This window comes from Scylla paramamosain, chromosome 30 (genome assembly GCF_035594125.1).
Source record: "Scylla paramamosain isolate STU-SP2022 chromosome 30, ASM3559412v1, whole genome shotgun sequence".
NCBI classification, from domain to species: Eukaryota; Metazoa; Arthropoda; class Malacostraca; order Decapoda; family Portunidae; genus Scylla; species Scylla paramamosain.
This window is the reverse complement of record NC_087180.1, coordinates 7,356,615-7,376,614: the sequence shown is the minus strand read 5'-3', so window position 1 is coordinate 7,376,614 and position 20,000 is coordinate 7,356,615. Positions and strand designations below refer to the sequence as shown.

General features: G+C 42.3%; 1 protein-coding gene across 1 annotated transcript in view; it reads right to left on the bottom strand.

Moving 5' to 3' along the window:
- LOC135116071 (uncharacterized) overlaps nt 1-20,000 on the bottom strand; it is a 39,025-nt gene that overhangs the window by 10,612 nt on the left and 8,413 nt on the right. The window contains exons 2-7 of the mRNA XM_064033282.1: nt 12,449-15,526; nt 11,459-11,542; nt 10,896-10,980; nt 6,683-6,744; nt 4,621-4,707; nt 1,107-1,182 (exon numbers count right to left, since the gene is read on the bottom strand). Of these exons, the coding sequence (XP_063889352.1) occupies nt 1,107-1,182; nt 4,621-4,707; nt 6,683-6,744; nt 10,896-10,980; nt 11,459-11,542; nt 12,449-15,526 (3,472 nt within the window). The remainder of the gene's footprint in view (nt 1-1,106; nt 1,183-4,620; nt 4,708-6,682; nt 6,745-10,895; nt 10,981-11,458; nt 11,543-12,448; nt 15,527-20,000) is intronic.

The following is a 20,000-nucleotide window of genomic DNA, read 5'->3' as shown; positions in this document are numbered from 1 at the left end:
GTATTTTTGTTAACCTTGGCCAGAGCCCCTCTTACAAAAGAAATAAAGTAGTAGTAGTAGTAGTAGTAGTGGTAGTAGTAGTAGTAGTAGTAGTAGTAGTAGTGGTAGTAGTAGTAGTAGTAGTAGTAGTAGTAGTAGTAGTAGTAGTAGTAGTAGTAGTAGCAGCAGCAGCAGCAGCAGCAGCGGGAGTAGTAGTAGTAGTAGTAGTAGTAGTAGTAGTAGTAGTAGTAGTAGTAGCTGTTGTTGTTGTTGTCGTCGTCGTCGTCGTCGTTGTTTATGCTCTAATTATTGTTGTTTTTGTTGTTATCAACTGCTCTTCAGCCCAACAGCAGAAACAGTTGGCTGGCGAGGTGCGTAGTCAAATGGGTGTAATGGAAAGTCTGAAGCTCATTATGATGGCCCATTAGACATCCCTCTCTAACCCGCCATGGCCTGTCGTGCTGTGGATTCACCTGCTTCACAAGTGTTCATACTAAACAAGCACATCTGTATGATGACCACCAGTGACAAACATGTTATTGTGTATATAAACAACATTGATTAATCATACGTATTTTGTTGATTAATGATTACTATAATTTTAGGTTCTCTTAGGTATTCACTACATTCACGGTTGCCAGTCTCAGAGATATTTTCATTCACCTCGATGACCTGTTCTCAGAGACAGTAATGGTGTCTCAGTGACGACGTTGGTAAGTATGCATCACTACTCAAGTAAGTGAAGAGAAGAAGAAAAAAAAAGAAAGATAGATATATAGATAGCAAGAAAAAAGAAGAAAGGAAGAAAAGAAAGAAAGAAAGAAAGAAAGAAGTCATTAATTGTTAAACTAATCTATATTATCTTAACACGTTATCCATTTGTCTGTTTATCTAAGCAAATGATCTTCATTCATGCCACGTCTTGCAGAAAATAATATCGCAAAATATGTGGATGGGATATACGCCAGGCAGGAACGCAGCATTCAGACATCCCAAAGATCCATTCCCCCTTTGCATGATGCGAGTGAGGAGGGTGACAGGTGACAAATGCGGCAGGTAGCGTCTTGGCTGAGGGAAGGAAGGGTCACTCGCCTCTCCACTTCGCTGACTACATCACGGATACTCACCAGAACCGACGGGAAGCTGCGAGGTGTTGGAGTGTTGCCTCTGCACTAGAAATACGGACACGTCATCTTGGAACGCCTGCAACATGGGAGGAATGAATGAAGTATGAATCACTGTCTTAATTTATTCAGTCAACGCTTTAACTTTCTATTGTTACTTGTTCACGTCCTTGCTCCTCTGCCACATCTTCCTAGTTTCTCTTATACTTCTCTACATCCTCTATTAATCTTTTTATTCCCGCCACACCATTAGTTGATGGTGGTTTCCTAAAAATTCATTACTTATCAGGCTTTATAAGGAAATTGTCAACTTACAGTTGAAGGAAAACACAATACAGTGAAGGTGAGCGTGGCAGGTTAACTGAATGCTGACCGTGTGTGTGTGTGTGTGTGTGTGTGTGTGTGTCTTATATGTTTTTAATGTTTTAATTGAGTCTAATGTGTTTAGTGTACGTGCAATTTGTTTGACCATCCTAGTTACGCTGGATGATTGTGTTGTGGTCAATAAAATCTCTCTCTCTCTCTCTCTCTCTCTCTCTCTCTCTCAGCTGGGGGGGTGAGAAAAACTGGCGGAGACGTCTCAGAACACCTAACTTCATAGAAGCTGTTTTAGCTAGAGATGAGATGTGAAGTTTCCAGTTCAGATTATAAGTAAAGGACAGACCGAGGATGTTCAGTGTAGAAGAGGGGGACAGTTGAGTGTCATTGAAGAAGAGGGGATAGTTGTCTGGAAGGTTGTGTCGAGTTGATAGATGGAGGAATTGAGTTTTTGAGGCATAGAACAATACCAAGTTTGCTCTGCCCCAATCAGAAATTTTAGAAAGATCAGAAGTCAGGCGTTCTGTGGCTTCCCTGCGTGATATGTTTACCTCCTGAAGGGTTGGACGTCTATGAAAAGACGTGGAAAAGTGCAGGGTGGTATCATCAGCGTAGGAGTGGATAGGACAAGAAGTTTGGTTTAGAAGATCATTAATGAATAATAAGAAGAGAGTGGGTGAGAGAACAGAACCCTGAGGAACACCACTGTTAATAGATTTAGGAGAAGAACAGTGACCGTCTACCACAGCAGCAATAGAACGGTCAGAAAGGAAACTTGAGATGAAGTTACAGAGAAAAGGATAGAAGCCGTAGGAGGGTAGTTTGAAAATCAAAGCTTTGTGCCAGATTCTATCAAAAGCTTTTAATATGTCCAAGGCAACAGCAAAAGTTTCACCAAAATCTCAAAAAGAGGATGACCAAGACTCAGTAAGGAAAGCCAGAAGATCACCAGTAGAGCGGCTTTGACGGAACCCATACTGGCGATCAGATAGAAGGTTGTGAAGTGATAGATGTTTAAGAATCTTCCTGTTGAGGATAGATTCAAAAACTTTAGATAGGCAGGAAATTAAAGCAATAGGACGGTAGTTTGAGGGATTAGAACGGTCACCCTTTTTAGGAACAGGTTGAATGTAGGCAAACTTCCAGCAAGAAGGAAAGGTAGATGTTGACAGACAGAGCTGAAAGAGTTTGACTAGGCAAGGTGCAAGCACGGAGGCACAGTTTCGGAGAACAATAGGAGGGACCCCATCAGGTCCATAAGCCTTCCGAGGGTTTAGGCCAGCGAGGGCATGGAAAACATAATTGCGAATAATTTTAATAGGTATAATGAAGTAGTCAAAGGGTGGAGGAGATGGAGGAACAAGCCCAGAATCGTCCAAGGTAGGGTTTTTAGCAAAGGTTTGAGCAAAGAGTTCAGCTTTAGAAATAGATGTGATAGCAGTGGTGCCATCTGGTTGAAACAGAGGAGGGAAAGAAGAAGAAGCAAAGTTATTGGAGATATTTTTGGCTAGATGCCAGAAATCACGAGGGGAGTAAGATCTTGAAAGGTTTTGATACTTTCTGTTAATGAAGGAGTTTTTGACTAGTTGGAGAACAGACTTGGCATGGTTCCGGGCAGAAATATAAAGTGCATGAGATTCTGGTGATAGAAGGCTTAAGTACCTTTTGTGGGCCACCTCTTTATCATGTATAGCACGAGAACAAGCTGTGTTAAACCAAGGTTTGGAAGGTTTAGGACGAGAAAAAGAGTGAGGAATGTATGCCTCCATGCCAGACACTATCACCTCTGTTATGCGCTCAGCACACAAAGACGGGTCTCTGACACGGAAGCAGTAGTCATTCCAAGGAAAATCAGCAAAATACCTCCTCAGGTCCCCCCAACTAGCAGAGGCAAAACGCCAGAGGCATCTTCGCTTAGGGGGATCCTGAGGAGGGATTGGAGTGATAGGACAAGATAAAGATATGAGATTGTGATCGGAGGAGCCCAACGGAGAAGAAAGGGTGGCAGCATAAGCAGAAGGATTAGAGGTCAGGAAAAGGTCAAGAATGTTGGGCGTATCTCTAAGACGGTCAGGAATACGAGTAGGGTGTTGCACCAATTGCTCTAGGTCATGGAGGATAGCAAAGTTGTAGGCTAGTTCACCAGGATGGTCAGTGAAGGGAGAAGAAAGCCAAAGCTGGTGGTGAACATTGAAGTCTCCAAGAATGGAGATCTCTGCAAAAGGGAAGAGGGTCAGAATGTGCTCCACTTTGGAAGTTAAGTAGTCAAAGAATTTCTTATAGTCAGAGGAGTTAGGTGAGAGGTATACAGCACAGATAAATTTAGTATGAGAGTGACTCTGTAGTCGTAGCCAGATGGTGGAAAACTCGAAAGATTCAAGAGCGTGGGCACGAGAGCAGGTTAAGTCATTGCGCACATAAAAGAAGCATCCAGCTTTGGATCGAAAATGAGGATAGAGAAAGTAGGAGGGAACAGAAAAGGGGCTACTGTCAGTTGCCTCAGACACCTGAGTTTCAGTGAGGAAAAGAAGATGAGGTTTAGAAGAGGAGAGGTGGTGTTCTACAGATTGAAAATTAGATCTTAGACCGCGAATGTTGCAGAAGTTAATGAAGAAAAAGTTGAGGGGGGTGTCAAGACACTTAGGGTCGTTGACAGAAAGGCAGTCCGACAGAAAGGCAAGTCCGACATTTATGGTCCCCTCCCCAGATGGGGACTCCGAGGCTGGTGTAGGAGTCGCCATGATGATTTTAAAATTTTTGAGTGAAGGGTGTGTGTGTTATTAGGTGCTTGTAGTTTTGTGTGGAGGAAGAGAGTTGTCTTTAGAGGGCAGGCTGTGACTGCCCCCTTGTGTTGTGAGACAGAAAGGGAAACGTTCAGTGAGGTCACAGCTGGGTTTAATGATAAGTTCACAGCACCCCGTGAACAGTGCTTTAGACCTCACTGGGAGTAATTATCGTTTCGGCAGGTGTCTACTGCCTCCTCCTGATATATATATATATATATATATATATATATATATATATATATATATATATATATATATATATATATATATATATATATATATATATATATATATATATATATATATATAAAACCATCAACAGTTCCTAAGTAACCTCCCTCGCAGCCCCGATAAGTTGGTTTACCTGAGGAACCCTTAACCTTCGTCTCATCCCGGATGCGTGGGAGTCTTACCTGGCCAGAGGAATTTGGCGCCAAGTTGTCGGAGGATTTGGCAGGGGCGCCAGACTCCTTCAAGGTCTGGTAGGGCAGCACCATCACCTGCAAGCCGCGAGAACAGGTGAAGAGTTTGTACAAGTGAATACATAGGGAATTTCAAGCAATAAGAGACCTAAGTAAAGTCTTTGATTTCACTGCACTGTTCTAGATTAGTTATAGTATTGAAAAAAAAAAATAGCTATAATATAATAGAGAAGGGTGTAATCTACATCTACTTTTTTTCTAGAGCAGAATATAAATCGTCACTTAATAAACAAACTGCCTCAGACTTTTTTTTTTTTTTTCTGGGGACAAGTCGAAATAGGAACTTTTTTCACTCATTTTCACGTCAAAAGTAGAAATATTGATGCAAATTTCAGATCACTCACACCCAAGGCGGGACAAAGGCAACTCTGTAAGTATGTGCGCCACGCGATAAAGAACTTGTCTCAGCGAAAATCCAGATATCACTGAAAATTACTCAAGTAGTTTATGAGGAAGACAAAAAATACAGTAAAGAAGGCTGAGGCAGCCACCCGTATGCAGATGAATGCGAGGAGACAAGGAAAGGAAAATAAAATATATGTAGTTCACATTGAGGTAAATTTAACTTAATATATCAAGGAAATTGTAAGCAAACATTTTAGCAAAGCTGATTAAAGACATTGCAAGTAAACAAGGCAGCGTCCCGAGCCAAATGAATAAAAATAAAATTACTTCATTGTCAGTACAAACGTGCAGGTGTGGAGCAAGTGCTGGTAAATATTGACGTAGATGTTTCGGTAAATGTTCAGAAGCACTTTCGTATCACTCTGACGCAAAATCTTTTCTTCGTCTTCTTCTTCTTCCTCTTATTATTATTATTATTATTATTATTATTATTATTATTATTATTATTATTATTATTATTACTGTTATTATTATCATTATAATAATAATAATAATAATAATGATAATAATAATAATTATTATTATTATTATTATTATTATTATTATTATTTTTATTATTATTATTATTATTATTATTATTATTATTATTATTATTATTATTATTATTATTATTATGATTGTTATTATTATTATTATCATTATTATTATTATTATTATTATTATTATTATTATTATTATTATTATTATTATTATTATTATCATTATTATTATTATTATTATTATTATTCTCCTTTAGTAACATCATACACTTCACAGTCATGTACATGATCACATGACTATTATTTTTAACCTACCATAGCGTAACGCATTTGTCATGCACATGCAGCCTTTTAGCTCTAATTTTTTTTTTTTTTTTCAGTAACAATAATGAAGTGTGTATGTGACACAGCGTTTCCTCCTCCATTTTATGAACCAGAATTCCTTGATTTTCCCTTGAATTTTCAGTGATGAATATTTATTTCCCCGAGGATAATCATTTCGAGCTATTTCACAAATCATGGTCTAGATTCATGGTGGTGACTCGTCACAACTTCCATAACAGCGAATAGACTTTTTTTTTTTCATTTTGTCTTATTCTATTTTATTATATTTCTTTTTTTTTTTGTCAATTTATTTATAGCCATAAATATGTAAATTTTGCCTTATGTTTTTTTTTTTCACTGAGATTCTTTGACTTCCTGTTTAAAGTTCTTATATATATATATATATATATATATATATATATATATATATATATATATATATATATATATATATATATATATATATATATATATATATAATCCTTTGCCTTTCCTTGACTAAAAAAGAGAATGATCACTTTTCTAGGTTTCTCCCCAATTTCCAGACAAAGTAGGAACCCTGACAGCAATGCAAAATCGCCTAAGAGAATATATATATATATATATATATATATATATATATATATATATATATATATATATATATATATATATATATATATATATATATATATATATATATATATATATAATTTCTTCTGTCAAAATGAGACTGAAGTGGTTCTGTAATGATATTTATATTTATATTTATGCTTTACAAACACACTGACTGCTTGTATACTTACATTATAGTTAGTGACCTCAGGGAAAACCGAGTCCGTTGTGTCCCCGCTGACGCCGTGTGTGCCTGGGGGAGGAGAGAGGGAGAGTGTGACCTTGACGGGAAGACCAACATGAGCAAAGGGAGGATGCAGGAAATCATTAGTAGTAATAACAATAATGGTAGTGATAAAAATGTTGATGATAATGATGATAATAATAATAATAATAATAATAATAATAATAATAATAATAATAATAATAATAACGACAACAACAACAACAACAACAACAACAACAACAACAACAACAACAACAACAACAACAACAACAACAACAACAATGATCACTTAATTTCCCCCCTGAGAGACGAGAAAGACAACAGCATGTAAATAAAATAATAAAACTCTATGCAAAGTTGATCACAGGTATAAATTAAACAAGAGAGTAATACTACCTACGCAGAAACGCTGCTTCACAATCTTTTCCTTAAATTTTCTGTGAGTTGCATGCGCGTATTGCCAAGGGAAAGTCCCATCATTACTGTGGCGAACTCAAGGAAATAAGGAAGTAATGAGATAATGAGTTAACGGAAGTCATAAAAAAGATGCATTGTGTAAATGCTTTCTTCCCCCGCCTCTAAATCAGGCTGGCGGTCTTGACACACTGAGAATATTAGGGTTTGTGTAAGAAGGTCATGGAAGGATAAAGGTGAAGCGTTTTCGCATCCTGACCTTCTCCATGAAGGTCATTCAAGGATAAAAGGTAAAGTGCGTTCGCATCCTGACCTTTCATCAAGTCTTCCTAAGGCAACATAAGTTGATCCAGTAACAAGGTACATCAAGGATAAAAGATAGAGGTGTGTTTTCGCATTCTGACTTTTTCTTCAGCCTCCCCAAAACGACCTTAACCTTCACAGTAGTACAGCATCTATTTCGCTATGTTACAGATGTTGTCATTAGAAGGGCTGATCAAGTTAAGGATGATACTGCTCGTTATCAGTTGGATATAAATCATCTTATTTGCTCTATGATGACGCAATGAAATTAGGAAGGTGTTTGTCGTATTAAATGCGTTCCTTATAGCTCACAAGTTAAAGATCCATGATGTTTAAATACTGGGCAATCATAACTAATCTTTCAAACGCCGCAGACAGTTGGACGTGTTCTTATTATTTTTTTTTTTTTTCATGATAGAGATTGTTTACTAAATTACTAATGAAATAATTGAAATACCCTTCAAAATCTGCAGTAACTGCCTACAGAGCGTGATAAAATAATCTACATAAGATGACAAGAAGCTTTAAGAATTCGGTTCAAGGACATAAATAGACAGAAAACGCATACCATTCACATTTTCACGTAGTCATACGCGGTTTGTAGTAAAGGGCCTAAGCAACATTTTTGAAGGTCAAACGTGCAGCACCTTAAATGCTCCTTCAAGGCCTCAGGAAGTGGTGCCAGAGTTTTGGCTGCCAGGGAGGAAGTAGCGTATATCCGGCTGACACACGAGGCTCAGAAACTGTAGTGTCTTCTCTTCCTCCGCGTGCGTGTGATTGGTGTTGTCAGTTTTTACGCGAATCTCTTGTGTCACGTTTCCTCGTACATTCTTAAAATTACGTACATTTACCACAATTTTGTGATATCTTACCGAGGCATCGTGTAATTTTCTAAGAGGAAAACGTACAAGAACTGAGCAAGATATTATTTGGATTTTAAACATATATACAAGACTTCTACCATGTCTCCCGGCACTCTTATCTGCATTATCCAGATTACCATGAAATTCTGATGGCGGAAGACTTCCAGAGGAAACCTGATAGGAACCAAGCCAGAGAATGTTACTAAAAGCAGTATTCTCTCTCTCTCTCTCTCTCTCTCTCTCTCTCTCTCTCTCTCTCTCTCTCTCTCTCTCTCTCTCTCTCTCTCTCTCTCTCTCTCTCTCTCTCTCTCTCTCTCTCTCTCTCTCTCTCTCTCTCGTAAGGGATCTGCCGTCCCCTCTTTAGATTATCAACAAAGGTTCCAATACTGATTGAAAAGAATGAAAGAAAGTGTTGTGTACACCAGATTTGCGCAACACAGGTGTCGTCGCGCATGAGTGACTCACTCACGTGTTCCCGTGCAACAAGCTGGGAGAGCTTCCGGCAATACTATTTGGTGCCACCACGAGAAACATCTCAACAAAATCATTTGCTGTTTCACAAAAATACATTCCCTTTTCTCGTATTAATTAAAAAGTCCCAAAACTTCGCATAAGAAAACATACATGAAACCAAGAGGCTGGTAGAGGAGGGCGGGATCCTCCTGCGACATCTGGCAGCTCCCAATTTACGTGCAGTTGTGTGGTGTTGCGTGCACTAAAGGCGTCTTCTGTTTATAACACTGATCAGCTTTGGATCATTGATCTGGATAATACAAAACAAGCAAGTCGATGCCCTGCTGTCACTACCCGTAGACTGTTGATGTTCGCCACTGTGCTCTATGAAAGTATCACTCAGCATACGAGTACATTTCACATTTCTTAAAGCAGTTCACCCGAGTCCACCCGTGACTTCCAACCACATGCCTACTCAGGTGGAGCCTCATTAAAGGAGAGAATGGTAGCACGTGATTGGACTCAGCGCCTGGCCATGGACGTTGTATAAGTGTCATACAAAGCTCTCCTCACACAGCATGCTGAACGTACTCGCTCTGGTGAAGTACAGAGTAGCAAAATGAGAAAATATTCGGACGTAACATGAGATTAGTCTGGCCCGCGTGTTGACACCATTAACACCATTTGCGTGGCACTTCAAAGTATGAAATCTATGCTTGGACAAGTGTTTCATTCCTTTGCTTCATCATGTAGTCATTGGAAGTATATCAGAAGCCATAAAAACTAGGCTTTATGTGATTTGATATATTTCCTTTATTTCTGGCATCTGTTACCGCTGCTATACACATTCTGCGTATTATTCTGCAACGATTCATTACAATGCAGTTTGCTCCACAGACATATCAGGTTTTCTTGCGGAGTATTTCCCAAAATAAGCTCTCAGTAGAAGCTGCACCAGCTGTTACAATGGCCGCCGCCAACAAATGCCGTCCGCTATAACCCACCTCCGGACCTAGATCATAGATCATGATCCAAAATCCAGATCAGGATGGTAAACAGAACACGGACCGCGTGACCAAATCAGTGATCTGAAACGGATCGCCGTAAATAGACCGAACTCCTGCTGATGCGCTGTGTGTACCCGTGCACTGAGGCCTAACAATGTTATTTAGACCAAATAAACACTATCCACTAATAAAAAAATATCTGAATTTTGAGAATAAGTTTCATCTATATAAAGCATTAGCTTCCAATGATAATGATAAGGACAGCTGATTTAGATCCTAATACTGAAAGCTGACTCCAGACAACCCACGACTGAAAAAACTGCTCCACTAATGACGTTACCAATACAACAGTCTTAGAAAATTAATTAGGTAACATCCAATAACTGAACTGACTGGCTTGGGAAATGTAGTAGTGGACACCTTAAAAGCAAATCAATACGGTACTACGTCATCGTGAATAAATTAATAAATTAATAAACAAATTAATAAATCTATAAATTAAGATATAATCAATGTAGAAAAATTTTCCATTTAGTTTCAATTACGATGTAAAAAACATACACATAATAAGCATACAAATTAATAAACAAATTAGTAAATGCATAAATTAAGACATAATGTAAAAAAAAAATGTTCCATTTAGTTTCATTTACGATGTAATAAGAATACACGCGCGCGCGCGCAGTCCTAAAACAAGATACAATAGTAAATGCTGTTAGATAATTGGCTGAAATAAATTATGACGTCATATGTAGAGTAGTACCCAGTGATGACGTATCTGAACACCAGTGTGGGACGCGAGTGATTGGGATTCATTTTGAATACATTTATGAGGTGCGTGAATAAATGAATGAGAATGTTATGTTTGGGTTATAAGGACGAGGAAATTAAGATGTAGGTAAACGACATAACATTTTTCTCTCCACCCGTAACATAAAACATCCACAGAAAAGGTGTGTTCATTTTCCTACATAATTAATGAGCAAAACTAAAAACATGTTCTTATTAATATGGAAATTAATATTTGTAATCTAATAAAAAACGAATTATTCCTTGTAGGTTACTAATAAGCAACATAACTGCCAGCCTTCAAGCATTAATCAAGTATTATGAAGCAACATTCCTCGCCCCCGCTCACCTGGGTGGAGCTGGTGGCTGGGCGGCAAGTTGGCGGGGCCCTCAGACACCTCCTGCAGCTGCTCGTTACTCAGCCGCGTCCTCCGCTGTTATGGGGACAGAGATAAAGTATTAAAGGCAACATGACTGCTGCATCAGCCAACGCAGAACATTTGTCTCTTACTGTTTTGGAGAGAAAACCAGGAACCGCATCCGCCACGCGTCAAGCTGCAGCTCACTGGTGCAGGTATTGTGTTCCCACCACTAACCCAGATTGCTTTCCCATCACAGTTAAGATTTTTTTTATTATCTTGTCTAAACTGATTTTCTAAAACATCAGTACGAAAGCAACAATAATATTAAAGCATTAACCTTTCAAATAATTGTGGAAATAGATGAACACATTTACATAAAGTCATCCATTATGACTCAACACACGTCACGTCTCCAGTAGCGCGTGCCGACACGATATACCTTTTTGTCTATCTACCTTTCTATTCCAAGTGTCTAAGTATGTCTTCATGTCTGTCTGTATGTATATCTTGTCAGTCTGTCTGTCTGTCTGTCTGTCAGTCTATTACGTACCAAGTGGGCAGAATCCCTCAGGTTCCGAATGAGCCTTTTGTTGACATCACTGACTGGATCTTCAGATGGTTCTTGAAGACGTTCCTGCAAGGATGGGAAAAGGGAGAAGGTGGAGAACGAGGTGGAGGCGGAAGCGGACGGGGTGGAGCGGGAGGAGGCACTCGAAGAGGGAGGGAAAGAGGAGGAGGAGGAGGAGGAGGAGGAGGAGGAGGAGGAGGAGGAGGAGGGAGAGGAGGAGGAGGAGGGTGCAGAAGGGAAAGAGGAAGAGGGAGATGAAGGGAAAGAGGAGGGGAAGGAAGGAAAAGAGAAGGGATCGGATGAGAAGGAGGAGGGGAAGGACGGAAAGGAGGAGAAGGAAGAGGGGGAGGAGAAGGACGAGGAGGGGGAGGGGAAGGAAGAGGATGAGGAGGAGAAATGGTGAGAGAAGGTGTCGTCGAGAGAGGAACGTTCTATGGGTTGTGAGGAGCGTGGGAATGGGCTGCTCTTTGTACGTGATAGGGAGGTGGTGGGGATACTAGCATCCAAGGCAGACTAGAGAGAGAGAGAGAGAGAGAGAGAGAGAGAGAGAGAGAGAGAGAGAGTATTAAACATTCGAACTACGCAAATTCTACCCGTCCAAGGTTTCATGCACGACAAGAACTGAGATCTACAACTACGTGCTGATAACTCGATAATTTTCCAACGAGAGCAAAATACGGAAGAAAGTGAAAGAGATGTGTTACGAGATAGAGAGAAAAAAGATCAGACTGTGAGAGAAATGTATCTACTTGCCACTTAAAAGTATGATTTCTACGTAAGTCATGAGCAAGATTAAGAATAGAAAGTGTGAAAAAAAAAAATCCTTAATTACCAAACGTCAGATATGTGGAGAGTCATGTGTGTGTGTGTGTGTGTGTGTGTGTGTGTGTGTGTGTGTGTGTGTGTGTGTGTGTGGCGGGGGGGGGGGAAGAGTGTGGCTATGGGAGGATCAAAGAACTGAGCAAGAATTACCTTGGATCTAATTCTCTTGCCGAAGGATCCAATATTGCTCAGGACTTGGTTGGCGACATTCTCGCTGATGTCAGAGAACTCGAACCCTGAAGAAGGAAAGGAGGTGGCAGGGGTAGGTCTTGTGTTTCCTCTATCGAACGCCCCCTGGTGCTGTGAAGAATAATCTGACGAAGGGAAGGAAGTTTTAGTGCCTGGGGAGGAAGCTGCAGTAGGTCTTGTCCCTTTAGTGAACTTCCCCTGATGCTCTAAGGGAGATCCTGACGAAGGGAAGGAAGATTTGGTGCCTGACGGAGGCACTGCAGTAGGCGGTGCATAGCTTGGGTGTTTCGAAAGGGGAGTTTCGGGTCCTTGTGACTGAAGCTTTGTGTTCTGTGAAGTGACTCGTTGCCTCTCTGCGGCAGGTGTCTGGCTGTGTTGGATCAGCTGCGGCGTGGGAGTCTTGTGCGGGTATTGTGATGTTGTCGGGGTGTTTGGATCACGTAAAGTTGTATGGTGGACTTCCTGGTTTTGCGGAGATTGTGAGGGTTTCTGGGAGGGTTGCTTAGGGTTATGTGGCCTCTGTGGGCGTTGTTGTACGCTCAGACGTTGGCTGTTTGGAGGTCGTTGCGAGTTCTCTCGACTCTGTGGAGACTGCAAATAACTCTCTTGATTTTTCAGGTCGTGTTCTCCCCTAGAATGCTGCAAATCATTCTTTTCGTCCTGTGAGAGTTGTAGGCGGTTCTGTCCATTCTGCGAGGAGTGTAGACCGTTCTGTTGGTGCTGCAGTTGTCGTAATTGGCTCTGCTCATTCTGTGATGGTTGTAGGTGCTTCTGTTGGCTCTGAGGAGGTTGTAAGCGGCTCTGTTGTTGTTTTATTGGTTGTTGGAAGCTCCCTTGGTTGTGTGGAGGTCCTCGGGGGCTTTGTTGTTTCTGTGGATGTTGCAAAGGATTTTGTTGCTTCTGTGGATGTTGCAAGTCGCTCTGTTGATCCTGTTGATGTTGCAAGCCGCTCTGTTGGTTCTGTGGATGTTGCAAACGGTCCTGCTGGTTCTGTGGAGATTGCAAGGGATTCTGTTGGTTCTGTGGATGTTGCAAGTGGTTCTGTGGATGCCGCAAACGGTTCTGTTGGTCATGTGGATGTTGCAAACGGTTATGTTGAATCTCTGAGGGTTGTGAACTCTCCTTTTGGTTCTGTGAGGACTGTAAGGGATTCTGTTGCTTCTGTGAGGATTGCGAACGGGTATGCTGGTTCTGGAAAGATTGCTGAGGATTTTGTTGATGTGTTAGATGTGGTTCTCTATTCTGGTGCTTCTGTACTGCTGTCTGATGGCTTAATTTAGTCGTTGGTGGGTTGTTTTGTGGTTGAGGAGACGATGATGATCCTTGAGGTCGTAAAGTTGAGTGCAAATTCTGTCCTGGTTGATGGTTCCCCTGTTTCAGTGGAGCTGGTCCGTGGTTCTGTTGATTTTGAGATCCTGGTTGATGTCTGCTTGGCGGGGGGAGTAAGATTGGTTGTTTCTGTGATGAATGCAAGTTGTTTCTGCTGTTCTGTGAAGTCTGAAGGTGGCTTTCATGATTCTGTTGAGACTGGAAGGGTTTTTCTTGGTCCTGTGGAGGCTGGAAGTGACCCTCCTGATTGTGCAAAGGCTGCAAGTGGTTTCCATGAATATTTGGAGGCCGGGTGTTGCTGTCTTCACTGTCTGAAGACTGGAAGCGGCTTTGCTGGTTCGATATGGGAGGGAATTTGTCATGTTTCTGAGGAACTGGACGGCCACCTTGCTGGTTCTGAGGCGACAGTGTTACTCGAATCTTCGGGGTATGCGGCTTCTTGAGAACCAGAGTTGGCGTGGGCTGTGGTAATTTGGACGAAGCGTGAGGCGTATGCGTAGTGGGGGATGAAGTGTAGATGGTGATGGGAGAATTAGTGAATGCGGTTGGTGATGGTGGTGATGGTGGTGGTGGTGGTGGTGGTGGTGAATTTGGTGCAGCCGTCCGGAAAGGATGCTTTGGGGATTGTGGTGAGGAGAGGGAGGAAGAGGAAGGGGCAAAGCTTAAGTGGGAGGAGGAAGTAGGAACACGAGAGGGGTTAGATTCCTGCGATCCAAACTGTAACTCAGGCGAAGAAGGGAACTTGGTTGGTGGAGGGAACTTAGGTGGTGGAGGGAAGTTTTGTACTGGTGGTGGTGGTGGTGGTGGTGGTGCCGACAGTGAGGTGTGCTGGTGGTTTGGTAAATGTGCCGAGGAGCGGGTGTGGGGCATGTTGAAGGGCTGCGGTTGCAGTGGGGCATGTTGTTCAGCAGGTGGGATCAGCGTGTCCCCGATAATGAAGAACTCATCCTGACTGTCCGCTGGAGGCCTGTAGACATCGTAAGTTGGCTGGAACGGTTGCCATTCGCCCTCAGTAATTTTCCCGTTAACTGAGCTTTCTAGAGGCGAGAAATTGGGCTCCCCCTCAATGCCAGATTTGAAGTGTGATGTCAGACCGTCGCCCTTGAAAACCTTATGTGCTAGATGGCTCGCCTCTGACAGGAGTTTGAAGTCCTGTCCGGTGGGGATTGTGACACGAGCGCTTCCATCGTGCATCAAGTCTTCAGGACGAGGCCTTAAGAACTCTGAAGGAACCTCGAAGGGAAATGGATGAGGAACTGCCTTCTGCCGGACAACTTCACGATGTAGGCTATCGTGGCGCTGCTGCTCGGCTGGCGGCACGGTCAGCTGAGGATGCAGAGAATGTCTCGTGTCCGCCTGTACCAAATGCGGTGACACTCCAGGAGGATGCCGGACGGTGGGCTGTGGCGGAGCGGGTTTTTGAGGGTGGCGGGTGTATATGGGTCTCCAATTTGCCGGACGAGGCCTCTCCCGACCACGGTGGCCCCCCGTTGCACGCTGAAAGCCTCCCACAAATGGAGCGATGAGAGACGAAAGGAGGCCACGTGCACTCCTACCATCCTGTGAGCCTGTGACTCCGCGCATCCTGTGCTCTGCCGCCAATGGCACGGCCATGGCTCTGTCCTCGGCTGTAGGCGTGGCGGACGACAGGGAAGCCGGTGCTTGCAGTTGGCCGAAAGCACAGGCTGCCAACGCTGCCCACACTGCGACCTGCAAAACAATTCTCATTAGGTAACCTTCAGAGGTTGAGCCGCATCCTACATTAGTTTCAGTACCATCACCTGTCCCCCTCGTTCCTCCCATTTTTGCTCCCTTCCTGCCTCAGAGGCGTCCTCGTGGAGGGAAGTCTTAGTGAGACCAAGATCAAGAGATTGCCTTGAACTTGAATGAGAGGCAGCGTGTGATTAGGGAAGGATTAGGAATGGGAGAAGAAGAGAAATTTAACAGAAACTCTAAATCACCATGAAGATAAGAAAGATGGTTTAACGTGACAACGATTGATTAGCCCGTGAGTGACACTGAGTGGCTGGATTGCGCATTTTCCCGACGTGATTGACGAGCGGCGTCAGTCGGTGTGCAGAGGCGAGGAGCAGGATGACAGGTAGATCACTGGCTGCTTTCTCGATAATTGTACAGCACGATACATTAGAGTCATAGTGTGTGTGTGTGTGTGTGTGTGTGTGTGTGTGTGTGTGTGTGTGTGTGTTGTTGTTGTTGTTGTTGTTGTTGTTGCAGTTTACGGAATTTGAACTATAGGATGGTGCCGCCCTGTCACACTATTCAGTTTTTTTTTTTTCCAGCTTAGCTGATTTTAAACTCATAAAAATGTGTGTCGCTTTTATTTTTAGTTATTGTTTTTTGTCTTCATTTTTTTCATCTTTTTTTTTTTTTATGTAGGAGGGACACTGGCCAAGGGCAACAAAAATCCAATTAAAAAAAAAAAGAGAAACACTGAGATGCCAGTCCCAGAAAAGGGTCCAAAGCGGTAATCAAAAATTGAAGGATAAGTGTCTTGAAACCTCCCTCTTGAAGGAATTCATGTCATAGGAAGAAGCAGGCAGGGAGTTCCAGAATTTACCAGAGAAAAGGATGAATGACTGAGAATGCTGGTTAACTCTTGCATTAGAGAGGTGGACAGAATAAGGGTGAGAGAAAGAAGAAAGTCTTGTGCAGCGAGGGCGCGGGAGGAGAAGAGGCATGCAGTTAGCAAGATCAGAAGAGCAGTAAGCATGAAAATAGCTGTAGAAGATAGCTAAAGATGCAACATTGCGGCGATGAGTGAAAGGCTGAAGACAGTTAGTTAGAGGAGAGGAGTTGATGAGACGAAAAGCTTTTGATTTCACCCTGCCTAGAAAAGCAGTATGAGTGAACCACCCCCCTCAGACATGTGAAGCATACTCCATACTCGTACATGGACGGATAAGATCCTTGTACAAAGTTAGCAGCTGGGGGGGTGAGAAAAACTGGCGGAGACGTCTCAGAACACCTAACTTCATAGAAGCTGTTTTAGCTAGAGATAAGATGTGAAGTTTCCAGTTCAGATTATAAAGTAAAGGACAGACCGAGGATGTTCAGTGTAGAAGAGGGGGACAGTTGAGTGTCATTGAAGAAGAAGAGATAGTTGTCTGGAAGGTTGTGTCGAGTTGATAGATGGAGGAATTGAGTTTTTGAGGCATTGAACAATACCAAGTTTGCTCTGTCCCAATCAGAAATTTTAGAAAGATCAGAAGTCAGGCGTTCTGTGGCTTCCCTGCGTGAAATGTTTACTTCCTGAAGGGTTGGACGTCAATGAAAAGACGTGGAAAAGTGCAGGGTGGTATCATCAGCATAGGAGTGGATAGGACAAGAAGTTTGGTTTAGAAGGTCACTTTTATGAATAATGAGAGAGTGGATGACAGGACAGAGCCTTGACGAGCACCACTGTTAATAGACTTAGGAGTAGAACAGTGACCGTCTAACACAGCAGCAATAGAACGATCAGAAAGGAAACTTGAGATGAAATTACAGAGAGAAGGATAAAAGCCATAGGAGGGTAGTTTGGAAATCAAAGCTTTGTGCCAGACTCTATCAAAAGCTTTTGATTTGTCCAAGGCAACAGCAAAAGTTTCACCAAAATCTCTAAAAGTGGATGACCGAAACTCAGTAAAGAAAACTAGATCACCAGTAGAGCGGCCTTGACGGAACCCATACTGGCGATCAGATAGAAGGTTGTGAAGTGTAAGATGTTTAAGAATCTTCCTGTTGAGGATAGATTCAAAAAATTTAGATAAGCAGGAAATTAAAGCAATAGGACGGTAGTTTGAGGAATTAGAACGGTTACCCTTTTTAGGAACCGGCTGAATGTAGGCAAATTTCCAGCAACAAGGAAAGGTAGATGTTGACAGACAGAGTTGAAAGAGTTTGACTAGGCAAGGTGCAAGCACGGAGGCACAGTTTCGGAGAACAATAGGAGGGACCCCATCAGGTCCATAAGCCTTCCGAGGGTTTAGGCCAGCGAAGGCATGGAAAACATCATTGCTAAGAATTTTAGTAGGTAGAATGAAGTAGACAGAGGATGGAGGAGAGGGAGAAACAAGCTCTGAATCGTCCAAGGTAGAGTTTTTAGCAAGTCTGAGCGAAGACTTCAGCTTTAGAGATAGATGTGATAGCAGTGGTGCCATCTGATTGAAATAAGGGAGGAAAAGAAGAAGCAAAGTTATTGGAGATGTTTTTGGCTAGGTGCCAGAAGTCATGAGGGGAGTTAGATTTTGAAAGATTTTGACACTTTCTATTAATGAAGGAGTTTTTGGCTAGCTGGAGAACAGACTTAGCATGGTTCCGAGCAGAAATATAAAGTGCATGAGATTCTGGTGATGGAGGGCTTAAGTACCTTTTGTAGGCCACCTCTCTACCATGTATAGCACAAGAATAGGCTGTGTTAAACGAAGGTTTGGAAGGTTTAAGTCGAGAAAAAGAGTGAGGAATGTACGGCTACCTGCCAGACACTATCACCTCTGTTAAACGCTCAGCACACAAAGACGGGTCTCTGACACGGAAGCAGTAGTCATTCCAAGGAAAATCAGCAAAATACCTCCTCAGGTTCCCCCAACTAGCAGAGACAAAACGCCAGAGGCACCTCCGCTTGGGGGGATCCTGAGGAGGGATTGGAGTGATAGGACAAGATACAGATATGAGATTGTGATCGGAGGAGCTCAATAGATAAGAGAGGTTGACAACATAAGCAGGATTAGAGGTTAGGAAAAGGTCAAGAATGTTGGGTGTATCTCCAAGACGGTCAGGAATACGAGTAGGGTGTTGCACCAATAGGTCGTGGAGGATAGCAAAGTTGAAGGCTAGTTCACCAGGATGATCAGTGAAGGGAGAAGAAAGCCAAAGCTGGTGGTGAACATTGAAGTCTCCAAGAATGGAGATCTCTGCAAAAGGGAAGAGGGTCAGAATGTGCTCCACTTTGGAAAGAGAGTCAGAATGAGCTCCACTTTGTGGAAGTTAAGTAGTCAAAGAATTTCTTAAAGTCAGAGGAGTTAGATGAGAGGTATTCAGCACAGATAAATTTAGTTTGAGAGGGACTCTGTAGTCATAGCCAGATGGTGGAAAACTCGGAAGATTCAAAAGCGTGAACACGAAAGCAGATTAAGTCGTTGCGCACATAAACGCAACATCCAGCTTTGGATTGAAAATGAGGATAGAGAAAGTAGGAGGGAACAGAAAAGGGGCTACTGTCAGTTGCCTCAGACACCTGTGTTTCAGTGAGAAAAAGAAGATGAGGTTTAGAAGAGGAGAGGTGGTGTTCTACAGAATGATAATTAAATCTCAGACCGCGAATGTTGCAGAAGTTAACGAAGAAAAAGTTGAGGGGGGATGTCAAGACACTTAGGGTCGTTATCAGAAGAGCAGTCCGACCTGGGGACATTTGTGGTCCCCTCCCCAGATGGGGACTCCAAGGCTGGTGTAGGAGTCACCTTGATAATTTTTAATTTTTGAGTGAAGGGTGTGTGTGTGTAATTAGGTCCTTGTAGTTTTGTGTGGAAGAAGAGAGTTGTCTTTAGAGGGTAGGTTGTGACTGCCCCCCTTGTGTTGTGAGACACAGGGAAACGTTCAGTGAGGTCACAGCTGGGTTTAATGATAAGTTTACAGCACCCCTTGATCCAATGCTTTAGACCTCACTGGGAGTAATTATCGTTTCGGCAGGTGCTTACTGCCTCTTCCTATCTACTGTCTCCTCCTATTTTCATTTACATTGCTATTTTTTTTTTATTTTTCGTTTATTGATTTATATATTTTATTATACTATTTTTTTTTGCACCATCTCTGAATGAACACAGGCTCACTACCATTTGATCAAATCTCTGGTCTTTTTTACTTTGTGTGGGGGCGCAGTTTCTCTTGTGTCTTGTGTCAGGTTTTGGTGCTGTATACAAATCCCATCCAATTATTCCTGTTCATCACATCCTCTTCCACCTCTTCCACCTCTTTACACCTCTTCCAGAACACCAATCTTTATGGGCGTGAGCTGAGCAGTGAGCACCTCAGGCTGCCCATCTATGCGTCACTCCCATCACCCACCACCGCCCACTCCGACATACCCGCCCTTCGTCCCGTGTTTCAGGACAAGCAGGAAACGCAGACATGTGAACGCTTGAATTATCAACATGAATAAGAAATATATAGAGACTACCCTACATGT